Here is a 23,871-nt window from a genome sequence, read left to right on the forward strand (position 1 = left end):
TGTGTGGGTGTGTACTTATCTGTGTGTGTGTGTGTGTGTGTGTGTGTGTGTGTGTGTCTGTGTGTATCTGTGTGTGAGAGATAATAAGACGTAAGCCCTTTGATCAACAATGATAGCATGCTGCTCTCTAGTGGACTTACAGAGTACTTTCAGTGCTTTTCTTACTGCCTGTAATCACTCTGGACCAGAGTTTAGAGGAATTTAATTTAATTATTTGGTTGCTGGTTCAACTTCTGCTTGCTTTTGATATTATAACTTACTGAATGTTTCAACATTTATAAAATTAAGACAGGAACCCTGCAGATAATCAGACTGCTTTAACAGAGGTTTGAAGAACAGAAGAAAACTTCTCAAGGGCTATCTGGTGTGACATGCTATAAAGAAGGAAAATGTTATGCCCCATCCTCTGATCAATACAACAATATGCCTGACTGTCTTACCATGCTCCCACCTGCTATTAACATCTGTGTGATCTGTGATCTGATCCAAAGTGTACACAAGTGAATACACTTCAGATCATGTTGTGCCATCACACCTTTTCAAAGCTGTCTATATGTGATCAGACCTCTCAGGACAGATGTTGATGCCAGGTCTGTACAGGGTTTAAAAAATGATTTGCATAGCAACGTAGAAGGAGTCTTTAAAGCTCCTTCTGCAAATAGACTAGACCCTGATATTTTCAATTCCGCACAAACAAAAAGACATTTATTCAATCATGTCCTCGTGAGCAACTTTGTACAGACAGCTTTATACAGACAGCTTTATTTGAGCTGCATGTACTGAAAAAGCATTGTGTCCTTTAAAATAGGTAATAGTAAAGAAACAAAGCATGTGAACATAAAATGGACTCTAATGGAGGAAAGCGTGGTGAGATCAGGTATGAGTGGAAAAACAAACAGTGATTCTCCTTTCAACCAGAATTGTGCAGCCCTATAGGTCAGTTCATCGCTCCCCACTCCTCACCACAGATGGTCTTCCTCCAGCCATTGATCTTGATCCCTGCAGATGCACAGGCATGCACATAAGAAGAGACTGCAGCACACATGCACTCTTCGCTTTTCTCACAGTTACAGCTGTCATACATGCAGTTCTGTGAGAGGACAAAATAAAGAAAGAGCAGTGTGAGGTGACTGGTCTGGTCGAGGAAGACAGACATGAGTAAAAGTCGTAGCTGTGAGACCTGACCTCTTTGTAAGAGTCAGGACTGATCTCTTGGTGGCATGGGGCAAACACTCCCTGAGGATCACTCAGCATGGAGCACCAGTACACAGCGTATTTCTCTGTCAGCGACAAACAAGACAAAAATAAGTCATCCTGATGAAACCAACGTGCTGACAGACAATCAAAAAGAGTCAGACCTACCATTTTCCAGACTAAGACTGCAGGGGTTGTCAAAGCTCCTCTTAATATCTTTACAACTGCCATGTGTCTTCCAGCTGTTGACAAATCCAGCTGCTGTGGATTCTGGAACACCACTGAGCTTCAGGAAGTCATCAGCTTGGTTATTGTTGAAGTTCCCACACAGACCTGCAGGCAGACACTATCATGTTAACTACATCACCTAAGCCTTCATTTTATGATACAATTATTTATGTGATCAAGTCACTACAGCTTCATAATTTGTATGCCTTACTGTCGAAGATTCCTCTTCTTTCTCACAGAGTGATTAAAAAAAAATTATAAATGTAAATATCTAAAATAGTAAAATTTGTTCACCTGAACCATCAAAGAAGCTCTGCTAACTCAGTGGTCAACACATTACATTCCAATGAACTTCTTCACAATAAAAGCAATAAGCCGTTTTGGCATTAAAACCAATTCATTTAAAGCAACAACAGTAGAAACATCATCGATAACTTGCAGCTCTGATACCACTGATCCTTATCATTAAAGATGACAATTAGATGACAATTAGGCTGATATCTGTATATATATATATAAATATATATATATATATATATATATAGCAGTCTTATATATATATATTTATATTTATATGTCGCACCATATCAACTATGGTCCGATAATAAAAGGAAGCATATAGACCTGCATATTAGGATATTTAGAGTTGTATGTCCTAATAAAAGAGTTTTGTTCATCACAACCCAGAGGGAGTAATGAATTCAACTAATAAGATCAAAGTTTCCAAATGTAACTGCCACCATAAATAAGACTTTATATTAAACTGATTGAACACACAGTCTAAGGTTTTAACAGTAAATAAGCTCCCCTAACCTTTTGGAGAAGAGAAATACTGAATGAATTTATTAAGGAAACTAGCTCTACAGGGTTGAATAACCTATGTCACAATCCTTTCTGTCTTTACACCCACTCTTGATTGCATTTTTATTAGAAGTAGAGAATGTGCATGTATGCCTTCCTTTTTTCCCCTAATGGATATATCTGTTGCTGCTTATGTTGTAATACAAACTTTAAAGGCTGAACGAGCTGCTTGTGTTACTTGTCTTGTGTTTTTCCTTTTACATTTATACATATGCAATAACAGGATTCATTAAAGACATAACTCATTTCTGTAGAGTGTTTCCAGTCTGAGATCACATTCTGATTGTTTCGATGCACATACCACAGGTCTTGTCCATGTAGTCACTGCCCACTCTAATGTAGAGCTGCATGATTGGCTGGAGCTGCACTTCCAGCAGAATGCCCACAGAAGTTTGGATCAGCAGGTAGAAAGAAGATGCTCTGAAGGCCGAGATTCCGACTACATGTACAGAGAAAGGGACAGGATCAGTTATAAGGGTGGAAAACTGCCATATGCGTATGCCAATTTGGCTAGTGACAAATACAATTTGCAGTTAGAGAATATTAGATATTCAAAATATTGTTTTTTTCATTCTCTCATTATATCTGAATATAAAACAATCAAGCTGTTTGGGGCAACTGTGTAGAAACAGCCACTGGATGATTATTGAAATCAGATACTGCAGAAACGGGAATAATATGATTGTAAATTAATTTCATTACAATTATTTTCTAAATATTAAATTTACAATAGATAGACTTTTCTTGGAGAGTAAAGACTGATAGGACACACATACACTATTGTGTGTGTGTCCTATCATGTCATCTCTGTCCCCAGCAGGGCCCTGCAGCACCCAGTGACTTTAGCTCTGTACAGTGTGTGTGAGTAAACAAGCAGCACATAAACAAAATTATAATGACAGCTCCAACCACTGTGTGGCAGATTTAGTGTTCTCACGAACTGCTTTACTTTAAAGAATCAAATAACTAAGCTCTATATACACCACACTAAGTGATGCTGTGTGTTATTTAAACATGTCGGAGGTGGTTACAGATCAGAGGAGTCTCTCACCAGCAGAAAATGGTAACTGAGCGTAGATGCCGTTCACAAAGACCTTGCCACTGGGCTGGATGGTGATCACCTTAATATGAAAGGAAACAAAATGTTATGAAAACATTCATATTTTGGGTCTGTCTACAGGCTATTAAAAACAACAAAACAAACAAGTCATGCAACAATACACAACTTTGATAAATATAATTCATGTAAACATGACATTGACTGATGAGTGATCAAACTCAACCTTGTTACAAGATTGTGTGAGTGTGTGTTTGTGTGTGTGTGTGTGTGTGTGTGTCATACTCACATTTGTCGCTCCGGACAGTCCTAGAGTAACAGACTTGAGGCAGGTTTCACTGTCAGTCAGTCCGCACTGTGCCAGTTCTCCCTGTACCACAAACTGGGTTCCATTGCAGTCCTGAACAGATAAAAAGCTGCTGTTCAACTTCTGAACTCAAACAACATGCAAAGGAAACCAAATGCCATTAAAGAAAAGTGATGGTGGATGTATTTGTGCCAGCAATACCAGCAACATTAATATACCTATAATGTTATATGTTATACATATATTTATATTATTTTATTTAATATTCCCCACTCCTTCACCCTGTAAACTGCTGCTTCATTTGACTTTGACTTTAATTTGACTATGTTATATGTTATACATATATTCATATTACTTAATTTAATATTCACTTGACTGTGTTATATGTTATATGTTACAATATTATGTTATATGTCATGTTACATAGTATGTTATTTTTCATTTTGTAAAGTCGCCTACTGCGTAGATGTTTGCCTGCCATGTCATAAGAATTTCACTGCTCCGATGACGCTGTCATTGGTGCATGTGACAATAAACTTTGATTTGATTTGATTTTGATACCGTATACAATTAATAGTAGTAGTTGTGGTAATAATAGTAAAAGTTGTGATACTATTAGTATATGTATAAATATTACTTTTAGTAATAATAGGAGGTAGGGAAAGGATTATGATCAGAAGAAAAGTGGGTAATATTTATGAAGTAAGTGGTTCCTCTGTATTTCACTGTTTCAATTAGCCTAGTAGTTCAAAGTAAAACCATCTACAATTCCTTTGACTAATTTGTCTCATTGTTAAACACAAACACAAGCTTATTAACTTCCTCTTATTTAATAACACATTACATTACATGTCATTTGGCTGACGCTATTGTCCAAAGCGACTTACAATTAGTACACTCAACATTTATGAGGGGCCATTTTCTAAGGGTTGAGTATCTTGCCAAGGACACTTGGCAAGATAAGTGTAGATTGGGAAGAGTGGGATTTGAACCGGCAAACTTCTTGTTCGGAAACGACAGGGTCAACATACGGAGACAAAAAAAAATGTCACACTCACAGTTACACCTATAGTCAATTTAGACAGTTAACCTAGCCCCAATCTGCATGTCTTTGCACGTGGGAGGAAGCCAGAGAAGACCCACACAAACAAGGTGTGAACAGTGCTAACCACCATGCCACCTAATCTAAATTTAGTTGTATTAGTTGTTATAGCCCTTTCAATAAATGTGGTCAATCCCTTTGCCTTTTTTAATATTTAAATTAAGTGATTAAATGGGATGGTACAGAGTTGACATATGAACCTGCGCTCTCTTGATTTTAATATTTACATCTCTTTATGGAACCATCTGCCTATGACGATTTCAGCTGTTTAGGCTTTTGTATGTGTGTGTTTGTGTGTGAATACTACCTTAGCCAGAGTGTAGGAGCAGTCCCCATGGAAGGTGTAGACTTTTCCATCGAAGGTGTTGACGTGAGCTCCGCCCTCCACAGAGCAGGTTCCTGGGCAGTTCTCCTCCTTACACGTCCACTCACCACTCGCACAAACACTGTCAGAACAACATAGCTTAATCTTAACTGCTGGTGTAAAGTTAGAAATAATTAATTTGCTAAACTAGTTGGCACTACCCTGGAATACAGTCTATAAGGCCTTTAAAAACACACACACACACACACATGCATATTGTATCATACCATTTTTTGCAGTTACTGGAGTAGGACTCTCCAGGTCCGTAGATTTTGTTGTTGTAGCTGCAGGAGCACTTGCTCAGTTGAACACAACCTTTTTTGTTTAAATCATCCAGCACCATGCCTGAAAGTGATCAATGCATTACTTTGTTAAAGCAAATTGAGTGTGTTTGTGTATGTGAGTGTGTGTGTGATCATGTGTCACTCTGCTGTACCTGCAGGGCAGAAGCATCCATCGACACAGTGGTTGTCACAGGTGTGGCTGGCCTCTGGGTTGGAGCAGGTATCAGCACAGGGACTGCCACACTCCTTGTACTCCATATTGAGAGGACATGACTTCCCTGTGAATACACCAGATTCTTTCTCACCACTTGATTTACATAACCTCTCAGATAACATTCACATGGCTGCAGCCTTGTTCCTGCCCTTAAACGACCTGCCCACATGTCTGAGGTATGCTCTCCTCAACTTTAAGCAGGGCTGGGGTTGACCTCATGAATCAGTACACCCTTTCTGACCCCAGTGTTCCATGAATGAGCTGCTAGGAAGTGAATGTGAAATAAATGTGTAGACACTGTTTTTTTCCCAGTATTCCACAGTCTAACAGTGACAAGAAGTAGATCCCATCAGTAAGATGTTTTGTAGTTGCTGCCTGGTGTTGAATACATTTGTCTTAGATACAGACTATATACCATTATCCTTATTATTGTCATTATTCGTATTACATTTTATTAGGCTCAAAGACACTACATACATAGATACATACATTGGAAAAAAACAGGTTTTGAATGAACTGAACAATATATCAAAAATTTACACAGTGTTTTATATCTATATTTTAAAAATGTACTATGTGGATGTTATATTCAAACCCAAGATGATGCATTTTAGGCTTTGAACGTTCAGGGTGTGTTGCTTTCATATTGAGCAACATTTTGGATTGCGTTGTTTAAAATATGCGTGATGTACAATCCTCACTAACTGAAAGTGCAATCAAAGTGTGTGTATGTGTGTGTATGTGTGTGTATGTGTGTGTGTATGTGTGTGTGTCTGGATGTGTGTGTGTGTGTGTGTGTGATGAGTGCACTCACAGCAGAGCTCTTTGGCCCTCCAGTTGTTGGGCTTTCCACCAGCATGGACGCACTGTCTGGAGAACTCTGACACGGTGTTACACAGGCAGAAAGGGTCTGCGCGTTCATCTGTGCCGTTGCCGCATTGGCAGAGGTCAGTGGTGCAGGCCGAGGTGAAGGCGTCAACGTCCAGCAGACTGTGACAGCTGTTGAAGGCTGGCCCCGTGAGGATCTGCTCACACAGAGGTTTCTGCAGGACAGACAGGGAAGGACGCAGAGGAGGCAAAGCAATGAAGGGGCAAGGCCATGGTACAACAGTGATAAAAGTCTAATTTTGTTTAGAATGACTTGATTGCCATAAATATATATTTTTTCCTCACCATGTCCTTGCAGCTCTTTATTGGTTCCTGTGAGTAGTCGGAGCAGCTCTCAGTTGGACCGTCCATTTTCCAGAAGTTGGCAAAATCCATAGGGGAAATTTTTACATCTGTCAGGAGAATATCACAGTTTACGATTGTGGCCACGACTACACTGGCCAACATGTTCAAATGTGTCAGAGCGTACCGTGACTGTAGAACTCGTTGTATAGCTGGATCCCATTAAAGTCTCCACAGAGACCACACGTTTGGTTCCTGTATTTCTCTTCTAGCTCCACCTGAGAGGACAAAAGCAAACACACACACCAGTACAGATTAAAACATACACAAATAAAATACAAGTAAATAATACAAACACAGATACACACACGCAAACACACTGAAACCCGCAAAAATAATACCTGATGATTAGTTGATCTTACAATGGCACCTGTTAAGGGTTGGGCTTTATTGGGCAGTGTGGGCAGTAATTTCTTTAAGTTGTTGCGTTGGAAGCAGGATAGATGAGCAATGATCTGAGCAAGTCGACAAGAAGCTAGATGTGTCGGTTGGACAGCTGGATCAGAGCATCTCCAAAAGGATGTATCTTGTGGAAAGTTCCTGGTGTACAGTGGTCAGTCTCAACCAAAACTGGTCCAAGGGACCAGAGCCAGTTAACCAGCAACAAGGTCCTGGGCACCTGATGTGCACAGGGATCAATGGCTGGCTGGTGTGGTCGAGTATACACGGCTGGGTGCATGTGCAGCCTTTAGCATGGGAAGAAATGGCAGCTGGGTGCTCCATGGGAAGAAGGAAAGCCTGCTGAGGTAATGTGAAGCTCTGGGCAAAGTTCTGCTTGGAAACCTTGGAATCTGTTATTGATTGGGATGTTACTTTGACATGTGATGTATCCCTTGGGTCCTGTCACTCTGCAAGAACTGATTCAGGAATGGTTTGGGGAACATGACAATAGACTTCAAGACAACTTGGCCTGCAGATGAACCCAAAACTCTCCCCAATGGCTTTGTATCACTAAAAAATGTGCTGCACATAGAAGCAACGAGTTGTTTATAATACTAGTTGTTGATTTTATAAATATAGATTTCCATAATATCAGGCATATGGTTTAAATGTTGTAACTGATCTGTTTTTACACATAGAGTTATTTCTGTGCAGTCAAATAATCTTACCAGAAAAGAGTCCTCCTCATTCCAGGTAGCAAACAATCCCAAATTTGCTTTGATTTTGATGTGGGTAGGTGTTTTTTCAATAAACACTCCTGAGTGACTGAACGGTAAACTGGCTCTGCAGGAAGTAAGAAAAGAAGAAACATCGATTATTTTGGACCTTAGGTTTTTCTAAGCGTCTTTTGGCTCTTTTATTCAAAGAGCCATATGGAGAGTGTGTGGATCTATTAGTTGTATCTACAGCAACTGTGTGGGAAGGTATACTGTAAACGCATTAAGTGGTAGTAGACATCCTCTAGAGAAATATAGTTTAGTTTCTGGCTATACTGTTCTAATTATTATCACTTCAGGCTTGAGGCAGGTCTCAAGTTCAGGATGAATCACAAAGCATAAAGATGTTTGCTTCCAATATTCCAAATAATAATACGGTTTAATAAACTACTTAACAGATTGATCAGATAACGTACTGTTTTTTCCCCCCATTGAATAGATTATGATATACTATCAAATATTTACAATGCAGTCTGATGCATTAATTTATGCAGACATAGTGTTTTTAACTCACTCTTTCCCATCAACGACAACTGAACCGTTTGAGAGCTCCACCACTGAACCTTCCAGCTTCATCATGATGTGCTTGATGACGGGATAGCTGGCAATCTCCTCTCTTCTTATCTGGATGTTGAAGTCGCTGTAGCTGCTCCTGCATGATGAGGTCAGGACGTAGTTGCAGGTGGTGGGCAACTGGAACACGTCCCCATCAAAGGTCTTGAAGTGGAAGTTTCCCCATGTACTGCAAACCTGGCCATTGTGGATGGGACTCACACCTAGAATGAAAAATCAGGACGTGATGCCACAAATACTAAGTAAGATCTTTGTCTTAATGTGATGGAATGCTCACAATTTGAAATAGTTCACAGCAACAAGTTCACCTTTTATTTTTCCAGGCATCTGGGACATGGAAGAGAACACGTTCACCCTAGACTCTGCCTCTGTTGAGAGAAAAAAAATATTTGTTCAGTAATCAATGATCAAATATAAAACACCATTAAAACACTTTACTCTAACAATATTTGAACAATTAAATTGTTGATCCGTCCAATGTGTTGTATTTCCCAGGCTTCCTAATGGAGTGTAATGTAAGTACCGCTGTGCAAGGCGGCGGCGATGGCAGACAGCGTCAGCCATAGCAACCACTTGTTCGTTATAGCCATTTGCTTCTCCACAGGAACACTGAGGCTGATGGGAGGGAGGTCCAGGTCTTTATACCGTGGGTTGGGATCTTTGTGAGGCAGGTGAGGGAGTGGCCTCTTCTTAGCTTTACTTGGTGATTCATGAAGGCTGGTCCTGCCCTTTGGCTGCGGACCATTCCTTCACTCACACCTGGTATGAAGGTAACTGAGCGTGAAAAGAGACGCTCACCTCACGTCTGTGATGCACACAAATAGGCTCCTGAAGGTCAATGATGACACGCTACATTGGTGTTTTTTCTCTCTTGTTACTTCTGATGTGTTGTTGATCGTACAGATGCATAACGTTTTGTTTACATTCATAATACATAATGAAACGGAAAATAAAATAAAAAATTCTGCACAAATGCAGTTTCAAATACTTAATTTATGTGATCAAATCCAAAAGCAAGGGTTTGATTATCAATTTACAGAAACTGTATTTATATTTTACAATTTGTGGGTCTTCCAAAATATATCCCTAAATATTACTGTTTGTTTTATATATTTGTTTTGTGAAACATTAACCATGCTTTAATTTGGTCCTTTAAATTTTCTGCAAAATAAAGAAAAAATACCTCATACTACATTGACCAGTAATAATAATAACAATTTTCTTTATTTATATCTAGTTAAAAGCTTTATTTAAATGGAACCTTGCAAAACACAGTTACAAAGTGCTTCACAAAATACAAAAGAAAGCAAACTAGCAAACAATTACATATAATTGGAGTGTTTTTGTTAGCTTTGCTTTGTTATATTTTGACTCAATCGATAAAAGCTTTAAACGATCCAAGGTGTGTTCAGGTCTTTTGTTCTCTTATCACCAGCAGTCATCTCTAACGATAGCTCAAATTAACAGTGACTCACATGAATGGTGAGCAGACATTTCTTAAATTCACTTCACTTCATAACAGATCCATTAGTATTGTTTAACGTCCACCAAAATGAGATAGTGGGCCAGCCGACGTGAGTCTGCAGTGTGCGTAACGCTCATTGGGTGTAGCCATAGACACCGCAGCACTAATCATAAGCCGTCATTAGCCACAAAAGTCCTGTGGATTTCAAAGCAGAGAAATCACACGCATGACAACAGTTCATAAGATAGATAGATAGATAGATAGATTACTTTATTCATCCCCGAAGGTAAATTAAGTCGTCATAGCAGCCGGTATATTTGAATACAATAAAATACAATACAGTAGAATAAAATAAAAAAATAAAAAATATTGAGGTAGGTAGAAAGAATAAAAACAGAAACACAAGATAAATAGGTAGATAAGGTGCAGTGGCAAGATGATGGTAATCGTACTGATGATATGATGGTAATGTTATTGTTAGACAGTATATAAAAATAGTACAAAATATATAGTATATCATATAATATAACATATTATATTTATATATGATAGTAATTATACCAATATAATAGCAGTATATAGTAGTAATGGCAGCAACAGTATATATAATAATAATAGTAAATATAATAATAATAATAACATGTACCCATGTATAAATATGTGTATATAGACTTATATATACAAAGAATATACAAAGAGTATGATATAATATGATATGATATATAGTAGAGGTATAAATATAAGTATTTGACTATACAATAGATAATATAATATACTATGAGTGTAAGAATATGTAGACAGAGTGTGCAAAAGACAATATTATTGTATAAAATGATATATAGTAGCAATATGGTATTGAGTATCGAGTGTCCTCGGGCAAGATGCTGAACCCCGAATTGCCCCTCATAGCAAAAAAAGTGGTGCTAATAGATGCACTGTATGATTGTGCGTGAGAATGGGTAAATGGCTAACTGTGCTGTAAAGCACTTGAGTGGTCATCAAGACTAGAAAAGCCATTTAAGGAAATGACTGAGGGGCTGATTGAGTGGAATAAAGTTAAAACCTTAAAACAAACCATAGTTGGGACGCTCTGGCATTTGAAAACACTGCACCACAGGTTCAAAATGCTTCAGAGCACAAAACATGAACAAAATATGAGAACAGTGAGAGCTGACTTAGAAACATGTGGGAGAGGGCCCCCATAACAAAGAGCAGGAGCAAGCCTGTGGCGTACTAGTGGAAACATTGGCCTGGTGGTTTTGCTAGAGGAAAGTTCAGGGGGCATCAACATCAATCTGTGAACTAGGTGATATAGGCGATCATAGCAGAAGTGTGAGCAGGATGACAGATGAGCTGAGCTCTGTGATGAGAGACATGGATCTTGATGATTCCTCTATTCTACAAGTTTTCTGACGGAGACTGTGACAGAGTAAAACTGAAAGGCAAATGCAGCTCTGGATCCTCATGTTACAGACAGTGTCTTTAAGCAAGATGGTAAATGGTAAATAGTCTGTTTGTATATAGAGCTTTTCTGCTCTTGATGACCGCTGTACTGGTAGCAATTATTTTATGAGGGACAATTCAGGGTTCAGTATCTTGCCCAAGGGATGGGATCTCTCTTATAAACTGTTTCCAGGAGAGACTGACAGAGTTACCTCTACAACTAAACACTAGAAGTGTCTAAGTTTTGCATAAGGACCAGCGCCGATGTTTTAAAAATCCTCTCTCTAAAACCACCACAAACTTACTGTAAACTGAAACTGCTCAAGGAAGTTTATCAAATTATTGATATATTCACAATAAAATGAACATAGCGGATGCAGAGCCACCAGGAGCTGAATGATGAACACTAGACCAACTCCATTCTTTTCCAAGATGACTGTTCATGGGAGTTTATCCATCTACATACGTTTTGTGGACTTCACAGGCAGCTTCACAGACAGAGTGGGTTTTATGAAGAAGGCCCACCAAGGACATGTCTCATCTCTTTTAATTGAGTAACACAATTTAAGGTTGTCTTAGCCCGTGGTCTTATTTGGTTTTGGTTTAAGAAGACTTTTGTCTTCTGTAATAACTACTAATGTCTCTACGGGGAGGTTTTTAAACAATTCGTCAACATTCTGTCCTATCATCAATGCTGTCAAATCTATGGCAGTGATTCATGTCATCAAAAAAGGTTTGAATGTTATTTACTGACTTATCAGTCAATGTTGGTTCTGCCCATGAGTGTCCCACACCCTCCTAAAGGCACAGTCACACACAGGACATTCGTCTGCATTTGTGTGTGTGTAGCTGTCTAGTTATATTACCAGTTAAAAGTTCATCCTCTATTCTGTTCTTTAAATCAGTTTTTGCCTCAAATAATTTCCCCCTAAACTCTCTTCTTTTTCTATACAGTCACTCCATGTTACCAGAGCAGAAAGCAGACTTCAAATGTTTTGAAACCCATGAGTTATTATTATGGAATATTTTCATGGTTCAGACGTGTATTTTCATATTTCAGACATATTTTCATGTTTTAGACAAAAGGTCTCGATCCGTTTCCTCAAAGCCTGAGATATTCTCTTGAAATGTCAGACCACACCTGTATTTGCTTGGTGATGTGGTTTCTCTCTTTTCACAGCTTTATATTTGGGCAAGAGGTGATATACACTGTGGTCACATTTTCCAGCGGGTGGCCTGCTTATAAGTAAATCATATGAGCTAAAAATGTTTTGACCAGAAGAGCAAGTGAGTGTATCACTGTTACTCTCTGCTATGATATATTACATAAATCCCTATGGCTTTAACTGATTTTACTGACATACATTCAGTAGGTGTGAAAAGCACTTGTAATTGCATGGAATGAAACATTTCATTCCAGAGGGATAACAGTCTCTGTTGTTCTCTGTTAAACTTGGAGTCGTTCAAGGACAACTAACACAGTTTGTCCTTTTTCATGAAGGGATAGTCTTGGGTGTGTAGGATACACCTCCATGCACTTTTGAAATGTAATGAATATAAGGTCATGTTGAGTGAATCTGGTAACAGATAATATGATGAGAGAACCGTATCATCTCATGGGGCTTTTGGAAAAAGGCATGTGATCAAAACCTCTGTGTGTTCAGAGGTCGAGTCGGCTCCGACTTGAGTGTAATGTGAAGAAATTGCTCAATATTTAGATTTTCTGAGTCAGCCTGACAACACATAGAAGACAGAGTGTGTTTGGACTGTGCTCGCCTCCCTTAACCAACAGTGATAACTGGCCTGAGACTCGGGTGATTTGGGCTCAATCACAAGTAACCTGCTCCTGTGGTTTGACCTGGATCATTTTGGAGGCACTTGTATGTAATTTTTAATCTGTCTGAGGTGACACAGCAAATATTTGCTAAAATTAATATACAGCGCTTAAGCCTAAATCATTTGTACATATTAAGTTCCAGAGGAAACAGCCCTTTATATCATCCAGACTTATCTTTCATGATAAAATAGTTAGAGACTTTAACTGGTCAGGTAAACGGAAAAGTATAAACTCATTGTGTGAGTTAAGGTTTGGTGTGAGGTGTTGGATGGAACAAACCGGGTACTTCAGGTTACAATTGGCTTTTTGCACTGAGATAATGGTTAAATGTTGTGAAAATGTGAGAAAGAAACCTGAATTTGCCATATCAACTGATAAATGTTTTTTGAATTGGCTTTTCAAACACATAACATGCATGACCAAGGATTGATGAAAGGGAGAGGAGCATTGCAGCAGGTGAATAAGGGATAAGCAGGGATCATGATACAGATGATGAAAACGTGTATAGAAAGATATCCGGTCACAAAAAAATGTGATGGTGGGCACTACTGAGAGGGCCATGTGCTAGGTCATGCTTGTAACAAAGCTCCTCCAATCTGCTGGATTTAGATAGGAAATGATCGCTTTTGTATCCGTAAAGGCGTCGGCGAATAATTTGTTAAAGTCTACCAGACAAGATCGAGAAGGCCTCCCCCACCGCATAAGATCTGTTGCCTAAACTTTCGGGAGCTGATCACTTTGGCCAATGAAATAAAGTAGACTGAGTTCACCGAATCAGTTTTATTTCTCTCATGGTCTGAGGAATCTGTCCCACCACTTCTAGACCTTAACAAAAATATTGGAAGCTATCAGGTCATACTATAAATTGGCAGAAAAGTGAATTCATGCCTCTGAATGAGATCCTGAGTTTCTCTTTATACTTCCGCTTCAAATACTGACTATGTAAATTACCTGGGAAGAACTATTCCTATGCAATCAGACATTCTTTAAAAACTGAACCATAGAGTTATGATTAATAAACTTGATTCTGAATACCGGCGAATACTTTCCCTGTTAATACCTATTATTTGGCCAAAGGCTTCTTTAAAGAATTGGATTCAATCATCATGTTTTTTATCTTTGTAAATCTAAAGATTTATGGGGACTGTGTTTACCTGAGGTCAATTCCCTACCATGGTTGGTGTTGGGATTTTAAATTTGAGTTTCTCTCTGTGTCTGACAGAACTCTTAACAATAAAGATAGGAGTTTGGGGCATGAACAGTTTGGGTCAGATATATAGCCTTAGATATAAACATTAGTGGCAATACCCTTCCAGCGCTACTGCATGCTGCGAATAAACTCTCAGGTCATTTGAAGAGTTTGGATTTATAACAAAAAAAAAAAAAAAATTGTTATAATACCAAAGTTATGGTATCAAATAAAGAAAGTGTTCAATTTACCAAACACCTCTACTTTATGCCCCATTTGTTAAAATCATGCGTTTCTCCCTCCACAATGAGATGCTGTTGTTTTTCAATTTATAGGAGGAAAGGTCTTGCTATACCATCAAAGAACGGATTTTTTCAGATATCGGCAATTCAGGATCTATGTCACAGGAAATATTTTACACTTTGAACTTATAATTCTCATGATGAACTTCAGTCCCTTCTGACAGTTGAACCTGATACCAAAAAAGTGATCTCTAAGGGCCTGATCACCTAAGATCCCAAATAAAAATACTAAATCACATTTGCATTATAACAGATTACAAGTTTGGTTTGTGGGCGTTTTGCAGGTGGTCTACTAAAAATTATTGCGTAAATGATAACAGGTGCAAACATATAGAGGCAGTAGTATTTAAAGAGTGTTATGCGTGCTTTACTGGTTTCAGCCATGGAGCATTACGGAGAGCAGAACGAAATTTTGCGCCATGGGATTGGACATGTTAGTGGAAGAGGCAAACAAAACATGTTGTTGAGCTACAGCCAAGAAATATTAATATAACTGAATGACATTATATGGAAACGACGAAACAAAATTCTCAAGTACTATACAAGTATTTCAGAATTGCCATTGAGGACAATACTTAGTAAGTTCTTAGTTACTGTCCATCCATATGAGCAAGAATCTTCCCTTTGCTGCAGTTGTTGTATGAGTAACACTTTCCATTCAGCACCGTGGCAGAGATAACACTGTATGTGGTTTCAGTTGTTTTAGAGGTGTGACTCAGTGGTGCCTACCAACTTAGAGCAGAACTGCTTCAAATCAATTAATTGTTTGCCTCACCAAAAATTGTTTTGTTGTTCAGTGGTGACGACAAGAAGAAATGCAGAAACCAGGAAAAAACGTGTTTGTAAGCCACCCCACTAACCCAACGGTTTAATACCAACAGATTATTGTGTTTGCACAGTACACAGAAGCAACAGGTATGGTTGAAGTTGGCGTGCAGCAGAGATAAGGCTGAGTATGAGGTGTTATCAGTGTGTATCAGGTTTGAGTGATAGCTCTGGGCGATGCTGGGTGCTGCTATTTGATTAGAAGGAGGGGTGCTGAGCAGGGAGGATGACTCTAAGAGTGAGAAACCAGAGTAAGTCTGAACTTATTTCAAATAGAATTCTGGAAAAGCACAGGTGGAAACAAACATTATACTTGACTTACCTGTTCAGAAGACTATACTCCGGAAGATGGTTTGTTCTGCAGGGAGCAAACACTATTCTCTGGTGGAGGTTTAAGAGAGAGGAAAGATGTCGACAGACAAGATTATTTAAAGAACTATATGTAGCGTTAGTAAGGATGACCATTTGTTGCAACAACGCTAACTGGGGCGTGGCTTAAGCTGAAAAATAAAATAACTTTATTTATCAAAATATTTACCAATTCAACAGTAGCTTAACCTCTTAAATGTAACACCAGGATTAATTACAGATAAAATTAGTGAAATAAAATTAGCACTTAGGCAGGGTAATGAGAACAGGGCTGGGGCTTACCAGGGTGGCAGGGAACCAAAAATGTGAGCGGCCCATAAATGAACCCTTGACACTGCAGACCAACAGAAAAAGGGATCGTGAGGAAAACACCACCACCATGGATTGGTCGTCGCCTTAGGCACACAGCACCGGTTCGACAAGGAGAAGAGAGATTTCAAAACTGGCCAAGGTGCTGGCCTTAATTGGTGCAGCCAAAATCAACATAAATTAAAATTACATAACAATAGAAACCAAATCCAAGAAAATGCAAATAAGCAAATTAATAACGTGAAAATGTATAATAAAAATCAAAACAAGATCATTCAAAATTATACAAACCAAGGGAAAAAGTAATTGAAGGTAAATAGATACAGCTAACTATTTAAAAACAGTGTCTTTCAAAGTTTCATCATCGAAATCAAAAGAACCAAGAGCCAAAACAGCAGAGCAATCCAGTGAGTGGTGGCCAATGACCTCCAGCTACATCTAGTTCCCTAAATATTTTCACAGATGGATCAGAAGACCAAAACAATGAGCATGTAGTAGTAGGATTATACATCGAAAAATTCTGACAAAGTCGTTCTTAAATTAACTTCAAACAGTTGATCAGTGCACACAGAAGAGGTAAAGGGTTATATATTTTGTGCATTGGGTAGAGCAGGTCAAACCAGTTCAAGAAGTGATGGGTCTCAATTCCAGTGCACCTAACCACAAAATTAGGATCTTTCTTTCTTTCTTTCTTTCTTTCTTTCTTTCTTTCTTTCTTTCGAGCATAAACTCCACTAGCACTCTTGGTGTTATACACTCCAGTGCGATAGGTGGCGCCACACAGCCCTCGCAGTGGTTCGTATCACACCGGTGCGAACCGTTTCTTGAGACCATGTTGGATGGCGAAATGAAGCTTTCCATCCAATTGGTTCACTCATGGCAGTATCATGGTGCTTCAATTCCGCTACTGCGCCATAAAGTGGACAATAAATATAAAACAGTCAGAGTTATTATAATGACACCATTGCTTTGGTCTGTTTAGCTTTGAATTGAATAAATGAATGAATGATGTTTTTAGGGTTGCCAACTCCCTTTAAAATAAATAAGGGACACCTCATTGACAGGGCCAGCCGACCCCATTGCCTTTACCCTTCCTGGCGTGGAAAATTCTTTTAGCCCCTTTTTTTGTGAGTGAAACAATTTTTTAACTATTTGACCCTGAATTGAATTAGATTCATATTTTTGAGTGACATGAACACGTGGATAACAAATTATTATCCAGCAATACACTTTAATAATAAACTAATTCATTAGCTGAATAAAATAAGAATCTTTCTTAAACAGAAACCTGTCTTGCTTAACATAAAACTGTATACATTAATATAAAACAATAGATAGATTTTTATCTTGCCATTGAAATAGGCCATCACTTCTCAAAATAACTGTAAAATGACTTTAATGCTGTATCTAGACCCACATACATAAATCGATTTTTTCCTGTATTGTTAAATGTTAGAATATCTAATTTAATCAAAAGGCTGTTATGTGGGGTGGAACTTCTAGCTCTAGGCCCAACCCTCCTCTTTTTATGTGCGCCGCACGATGACGTGCGCCAAGATGACGTGCGCTGCAAGATGAAGTGCGCCACAAGATGATGTGCGCTGATGTACGCCCCAGGATGATGTGCGGTGATGATGTGTGCCCAAGATGATGTGCACCACAAGATGATGTGCGCCCCAGGATTATGTGCACCACAGGATGATGTGCACCGCAGGATGATGTGCTGTGCGCTGCAGGATGATCTGCGCCCCACGATGATGTGCACCACACGATAATGTGCGCTGATGATGTGCGCGGCAGGATGAAGTGCGCCACAAGATGATGTGCGCTGCAGGATGATGTTCGGTGCAGGATGATGTGCGCCCCACCATGATGTGTGGTGATGATGATATGCGCAGCAGGATGATGTGCGCCGCATGACGATGTGCGCCGCAGGAAGATTTTTTCTGTTTTTCTGGGATATTTTTTTCCCGGAAATTCCGAGACAAAAGCCCCAAAAAATAAAAAATAAAAGTGAACGCAATACTCTTCGGTATTCTTCTGTTAATTCTTTTTTTTTATCTTGCCATTAAAATAGGCCATCACTTCTCAAAATAACTTTAAAATGAATTTAATGCTGTATCTAGACCCACATACTTAAATCGATTTTTTCCTGTATTGTTAAATGTTAGAATATCTAATTTAATCAAAAGGCTGTTATGTGGGGTGGAACTTCTAGCTCTAGGCCCAACCCTCCTCCTTTTATGTGCGCCGCACGATGACGTGCGCCAAGATGACGTGCGCTGCAAGATGAAGTGCGCCACAAGATGATGTGCGCTGATGTACGCCCCAGGATGATGTGCGGTGATTATGTGTGCCCAAGATGATGTGCACCGCAGGATGATGTGCTGTGCACTGCAGGATGATCAACACCCCACGATTATGTGCGCCCCACGATGATGTGCGGTGCAGTGAGGATGTGCGCTGCAGGATGATGTTCGCAGCAGGATGATGTGCGCCGCAAGATTTGCACCGCAGGATGATGTGCACCACACGATGATGTGCGCTGATGATGTGCGCGGCAGGATGAAGTGCGCCACAAGATGATGTGCGCTGCAGGATGATGTTCGGTGCAGGATGATGTGCGCCCCACCATGATGTGTGGTGATGAAGATATGCGCAGCAGGATGATGTGCGCCGCATGACGATGTGCACCGCAGGAAGATTTTTTCTGTTTTTCTGGGATATTTTTTTCCCGGAAATTCCGAGACAAAAGCCCCAAAAAATAAAAAATAAAAGTGAATGCAATACTCTTCGGTATTCTTCTGTTAATTCTTTTTTTTTATCTTGCCATTGAAATAAGCCATCACTTCTCAAAATAACTTTAAAATGACTTTAATGCTGTTTCTAGACCAACATACATAAATCGATTTTTTCCTGTATTGTTAAATGTTAGAATATCTAATTTAATCAAAAGGCTGTTATGTGGGGTGGAACTTCTAGCTCTAGGCCCAACCCTCCTCCTTTTATGTGCGCCGCACGATGACGTGCGCTGCAAGATGAAGTGCGCTGCAAGATGAAGTGCGCCACAAGATGATGTGCGCTGATGTACGCCCCAGGATGATGTGCGGTAATGATGTGTGCCCAAGATGATGTGCACCGCAGGTTAATGTCGTGCGCTGCAGGATGATCTCCACCCCACGATTATGTGCGCCCCACGATGATGTGCGGTGCAGTGAGGATGTGCGGTGCAGGATGATGTTCGCAGCAGGATGATGTGCGCCGCAAGATTTGCACCGCAGGATGATGTGCACCACACGATGATGTGCGCTGATGATGTGCGCAGCAGGATGAGGTGCACCACAAGATGATGTGCGCTGCAGGATGATGCTCGGTGCAGGATGATGCACGCCCCACCATGATGTGTGGTGATGAAGATATGCGCAGCAGCATGATGTGCGCCGCATGACGATGTGCGCCGCAGGAAGATGTGCACCGCAGGACAATGTGCACCAATGTGCGCCCCAGGATGATATGCGCTGCAGGATGATGTTCGGTGATGATGTGCACCGCAGGATGATGTGCGCAGCACGATGATGTGCGGTGATGATGTGCCGCAAGATGATGTGCGCAGGATGATGTGCGGTGATGATGTGCGCAGGATGATGTGCGGTGATGATGTGCGCTGCAGGATGATGTGCGCCGGAAGATGATGTGCGGTGATGATGATATGCTGCAGGATGATGTGCGCCGCAGGATGATGTACATGTGCACCGCAGGATGATGCGCGCTGTAGGATGATGTGCTCTGCACGATGATGTGCGCCGGAGGACGATGTGCTGTGATGATGATATCTGCCGCAGGATGATATGCTGAACAATGATGTGCGGTGATGATGTGCGCCGCAGGACGATGTGCGCCGCAGGATAATGTGAGCTGCACGATGATCTGCAGCACAGGATGATCTGCGCCGCAGGAATATGTGCGCTGCTATGGGGTGCCGTTTGTATAGCAGGTCACGCTGAAAATAACAGCAACATTTTGTCACATTTAGCATCAAACCATGTTTAAAAAACTGGTGTGAATTTTTGAGAGTCACTTTTTAGCACATTTACAACAATATTTGTCAACTTAGAGATATTTTAAATATTTAAATCCAAATATTAAATGTTACACTTAAATGTTAAATTTAAATTTAAATCTAAATGTTAAATCTAAATTTAAATGTTAAATTTAAATTGAAATCTAAATGTTAAATCTAAATGTTAAATCTAAATTTAAATGTTAAATTTAAATTTAAATCTAAATGTTAGATCTAAATGTTAAATCTAAATCTATATGTTAAATCTAAATCTAAATCTAAATGTTAAATCTAAATGTTTCGGGTGAAACTAAATATTTTGCTAACATGCAAATTCAAATGCCGGTAACAGGAAGTAACAAAATAAAAGCTGGAGGAGGTCAGACTGTGTTTATAGTGGCAAATAACGAATAAATCTTATCCGGGGAAATGGACTCTTGGACATGGATTATCGTGATATTAACTACATAAAATACATGTTTGGAGAAACTTTATTTGAAGAGAACTTTGAGTTTTTAGTGTCACTTTTATGAAGGACTTATGACCTGTAGCCACTATAGCCAGCCACAAGGGGGCGCACTTTGACTGATCTGTCATGTTTTTCTCACTGCAATGACTTTATATTTTATTTATTAAAAAAAGTATCTGTTCTAATTCAGCTCATCCCAAAATTCAGATATGGGTAATTAGAAATGTTAAGTACTTTGTTTCCAATTACTGATATATATATATTTTCCCCTCTTTTGTCCATAACATCATGTAATTTAGTGAAAGTGAGCTCATCAGTCAAGGGAATGAAAATGACAGACTGCAAGAAAGTCCACCGCGTCAAGTGTTAATTTTGGCAGCTATTTTTGATTTAGTCTTAGTCTTTTGACGAAAATGCATATTACTTTTAGTCACATTTAGTAATTTTTATCCTTCTTAGTTTTAGTCTAGTTTTAGTCGACGAAAACTAATTCCATTCTAGTCTAGTTTTAGTCACATTTAATAGCCACATTAAACTCCTTTTCTATAAAAACATATAGCTGCAGCCTAATAGCTTAAAAATATATATTTAATTTTAATGTGAAAACAAAAAGGGAGAGCAGGTCAGACTCCAGGCGAACACTGAAACTGCAGCTTGGTAGAAACCAACTGCAGCTTCTGCGCTGATCAAGAAGCTGATGCTGATCTCTCATCAGCTGAGACCAGGGTTAGTTAACAAGTCATAGTTAAGAAGCAGTCAGTCACTGAGAGGCTGCTCCACGTGAACAAGCTCTGCTTTCACTGTGTCTCTCTGAGCGAGTGCGCGGGGCGGGGGGCGGAGCTAGGGACCGGAGCGCTATCTGGGAGGGCACACACACACACACACACACACACACACACACAGACACACACACTCACTCGCCCGCTCCTGATACTTCGTGACGGCCTGATACGATGATGTTTTAAAATTTATTGTGACTTAGTCAACCACCAACATTTTCGTCTCGTCTCGTCTCGTCAACGAAAGTTAAAATAAATTTAGTCATAATTTTTTATTTTCAGAGATTCGTTTTCGTTACGTCTTCGTCTCTTCTTCCTCATGGAAAAAGGGTCGTTAACGAATATATTTCGTCATAGTTTTTTCGTCAACGTAATTAATACTGACCGCGTCAAAGAAGAAGTAGGTTAAAACACTTGTCAAATCTGTACTTGGCTCCCGGGCACTGTGCTATGGTTGCCCTCTGCTCCTCTGCTCACAACACCCCTGAATACAAGACAGTCGTGTAGTGTGAACAGTACAGTGATCTTAAGACTTTGAAAGTCATGTAGTGTGACCAAAGTTTAAGGTTAAATTCCAACCTGACAGAATTTAAGCACCAGTTGTTGTTTTTTTCTTGTTTTGTCAGCCTAAATTGGATCACTGTAAGCAACCTCTAAACTGTTTTTGGATTAGATGTCTTGATTCATCTACCTACAAGTCACAATAAGAGGTGTAGACTGAGCTTAGTAGCACAATTCAGTCATTTGTACTGAAAGGGAGAGGCAACTCTCAAACCTAGCTCATCTCATTCAGTTTTGCTTCACCCTAAATCCTAAAGGCTGCCTTTTAAAGGAAACACACTTAGAAAGATGGAATAAGGGTTAAGTTGCACTTAGATAAAATGAGATTAACATCATTACAAAAATATTTCCCTTTGACCTCCTCTCTTTATGCAGTGGGAAGTACAGTGCCTTCACCACCGAAAGACGGTGAGGCCAGATGTCAGGAGACAGAGAGTAGCACTCGAGAGAGTGTAATCAAGGCCAGGCAGGGGACCCGAGACAATTGTTTCCTTATAATGTGGCAGAATTTGTGTAAGATTTTGTTTTGGCTTCATAGAAATACAGTGTAGATGTTGGTCTATTTACATTATGAACCTCTGATATAAGTCTCTCTCGCTCTCTCGCTCTCTATGGGCTTTCTGCTGAATTTTTTGTTGTCCCTGTTTATCTTTGTTTGCTCAGCCCTGTTTATCTGGAGAAAGATGAGGCTCTTGAAGAGGCAACTCTGACCTCTTCAAGCTTTTATTTTGTTACTTCCTGTTTCCGGCATTTGAATTTGCATATTAGTTAAATATTAAGTTTCACCCGAAACATTTAGATTTAACATTTAGATTTAGATTTAACATTTAGATTTAGATTTAACATTTAGATTTAGATTTAGATTTAACATTTAGATTTAGATTTAACATTTAGATTTAACATTTAGTTTTAAATTTAAATTTAACATTTAAATTTAGATTTAACATTTAGATTTAGATTTAAATTTAGTATTTAGATTCAACATTTAACATTTAAGTGTAACATTTAACATTTGGATTTAAATATTTAAAATATCTCTAAGTTGACAAATATTGTTGTAAATGTGCAAAAAAGTGACTCTCAAAAATTCACACCAGTTTTTTAAACATGGTTTGAAGCTAAATGTGACAAAATGTTGCTGTTATTTTCAGCGTGAGCTGCTTTACGGCACCCCATACGCTGCAGGATCATGTGCGTCGCACTGTTAAGTGGGGCGGCATTGCTAGCTCTACGTCCAACCCTCCTCCTTTATCCGGGCTTGGGACCAGCAAATTGAGCCAAAAGAGACACTCTGGCAGAGCAAGTTTTCTACTTTTTTTTTAGGGTCCTGAAAGGGTTCAGTTTCACCACGTTCCACACTAGAGGTCTGAAAATGTCTCGATTCTTAGATGCATCACGATGTGGACTCTGCATCGATGAAGAGACTGAACTCAATGACTCATGAGGTGCTGTCATTTGCCAGCATCTAGACACACAAGACACACTGAGGACGTTGCTCAGTCGTGCCAGTGACGGTGAAACCAAACTGCAAATAGCTCTCGTCATATTTGCAAAGCTTTGGCTTCTTCGCAACTGGCGCATCGGTTGCCTGACTTTTACAATCAGAAACTTGTCCATGGTTGTGTTTGTTTGCTGATACAGTGTGTGTGATGTTAATAAAGTTGTAACACACACACACACACTCACTCACTC

General features: G+C 39.4%; 1 protein-coding gene across 1 annotated transcript in view; it reads right to left on the reverse strand.

Moving 5' to 3' along the window:
- Nucleotides 1-9,161, reverse strand: part of LOC133957972 (mucin-5AC-like) — a 37,060-nt gene extending 27,899 nt beyond the window's left edge. The window contains exons 1-16 of the mRNA XM_062393010.1: nt 9,095-9,161; nt 8,880-8,933; nt 8,513-8,774; nt 7,951-8,065; nt 6,969-7,059; nt 6,785-6,891; nt 6,426-6,654; nt 5,550-5,675; nt 5,341-5,458; nt 5,057-5,195; nt 3,630-3,740; nt 3,335-3,404; nt 2,585-2,722; nt 1,363-1,527; nt 1,186-1,280; nt 964-1,090 (exon numbers count right to left, since the gene is read on the reverse strand). Coding sequence (XP_062248994.1) covers nt 964-1,090; nt 1,186-1,280; nt 1,363-1,527; nt 2,585-2,722; nt 3,335-3,404; nt 3,630-3,740; nt 5,057-5,195; nt 5,341-5,458; nt 5,550-5,675; nt 6,426-6,654; nt 6,785-6,891; nt 6,969-7,059; nt 7,951-8,065; nt 8,513-8,774; nt 8,880-8,933; nt 9,095-9,161 — 2,014 coding nt within the window. The remainder of the gene's footprint in view (nt 1-963; nt 1,091-1,185; nt 1,281-1,362; nt 1,528-2,584; nt 2,723-3,334; nt 3,405-3,629; nt 3,741-5,056; nt 5,196-5,340; nt 5,459-5,549; nt 5,676-6,425; nt 6,655-6,784; nt 6,892-6,968; nt 7,060-7,950; nt 8,066-8,512; nt 8,775-8,879; nt 8,934-9,094) is intronic.
- Nucleotides 9,162-23,871: the final 14,710 nt, after the last annotated feature.

The sequence above is a fragment of the Platichthys flesus genome, chromosome 1, assembly GCF_949316205.1.
Source record: "Platichthys flesus chromosome 1, fPlaFle2.1, whole genome shotgun sequence".
In the NCBI taxonomy this organism is placed as follows: Eukaryota; Metazoa; Chordata; class Actinopteri; order Pleuronectiformes; family Pleuronectidae; genus Platichthys; species Platichthys flesus.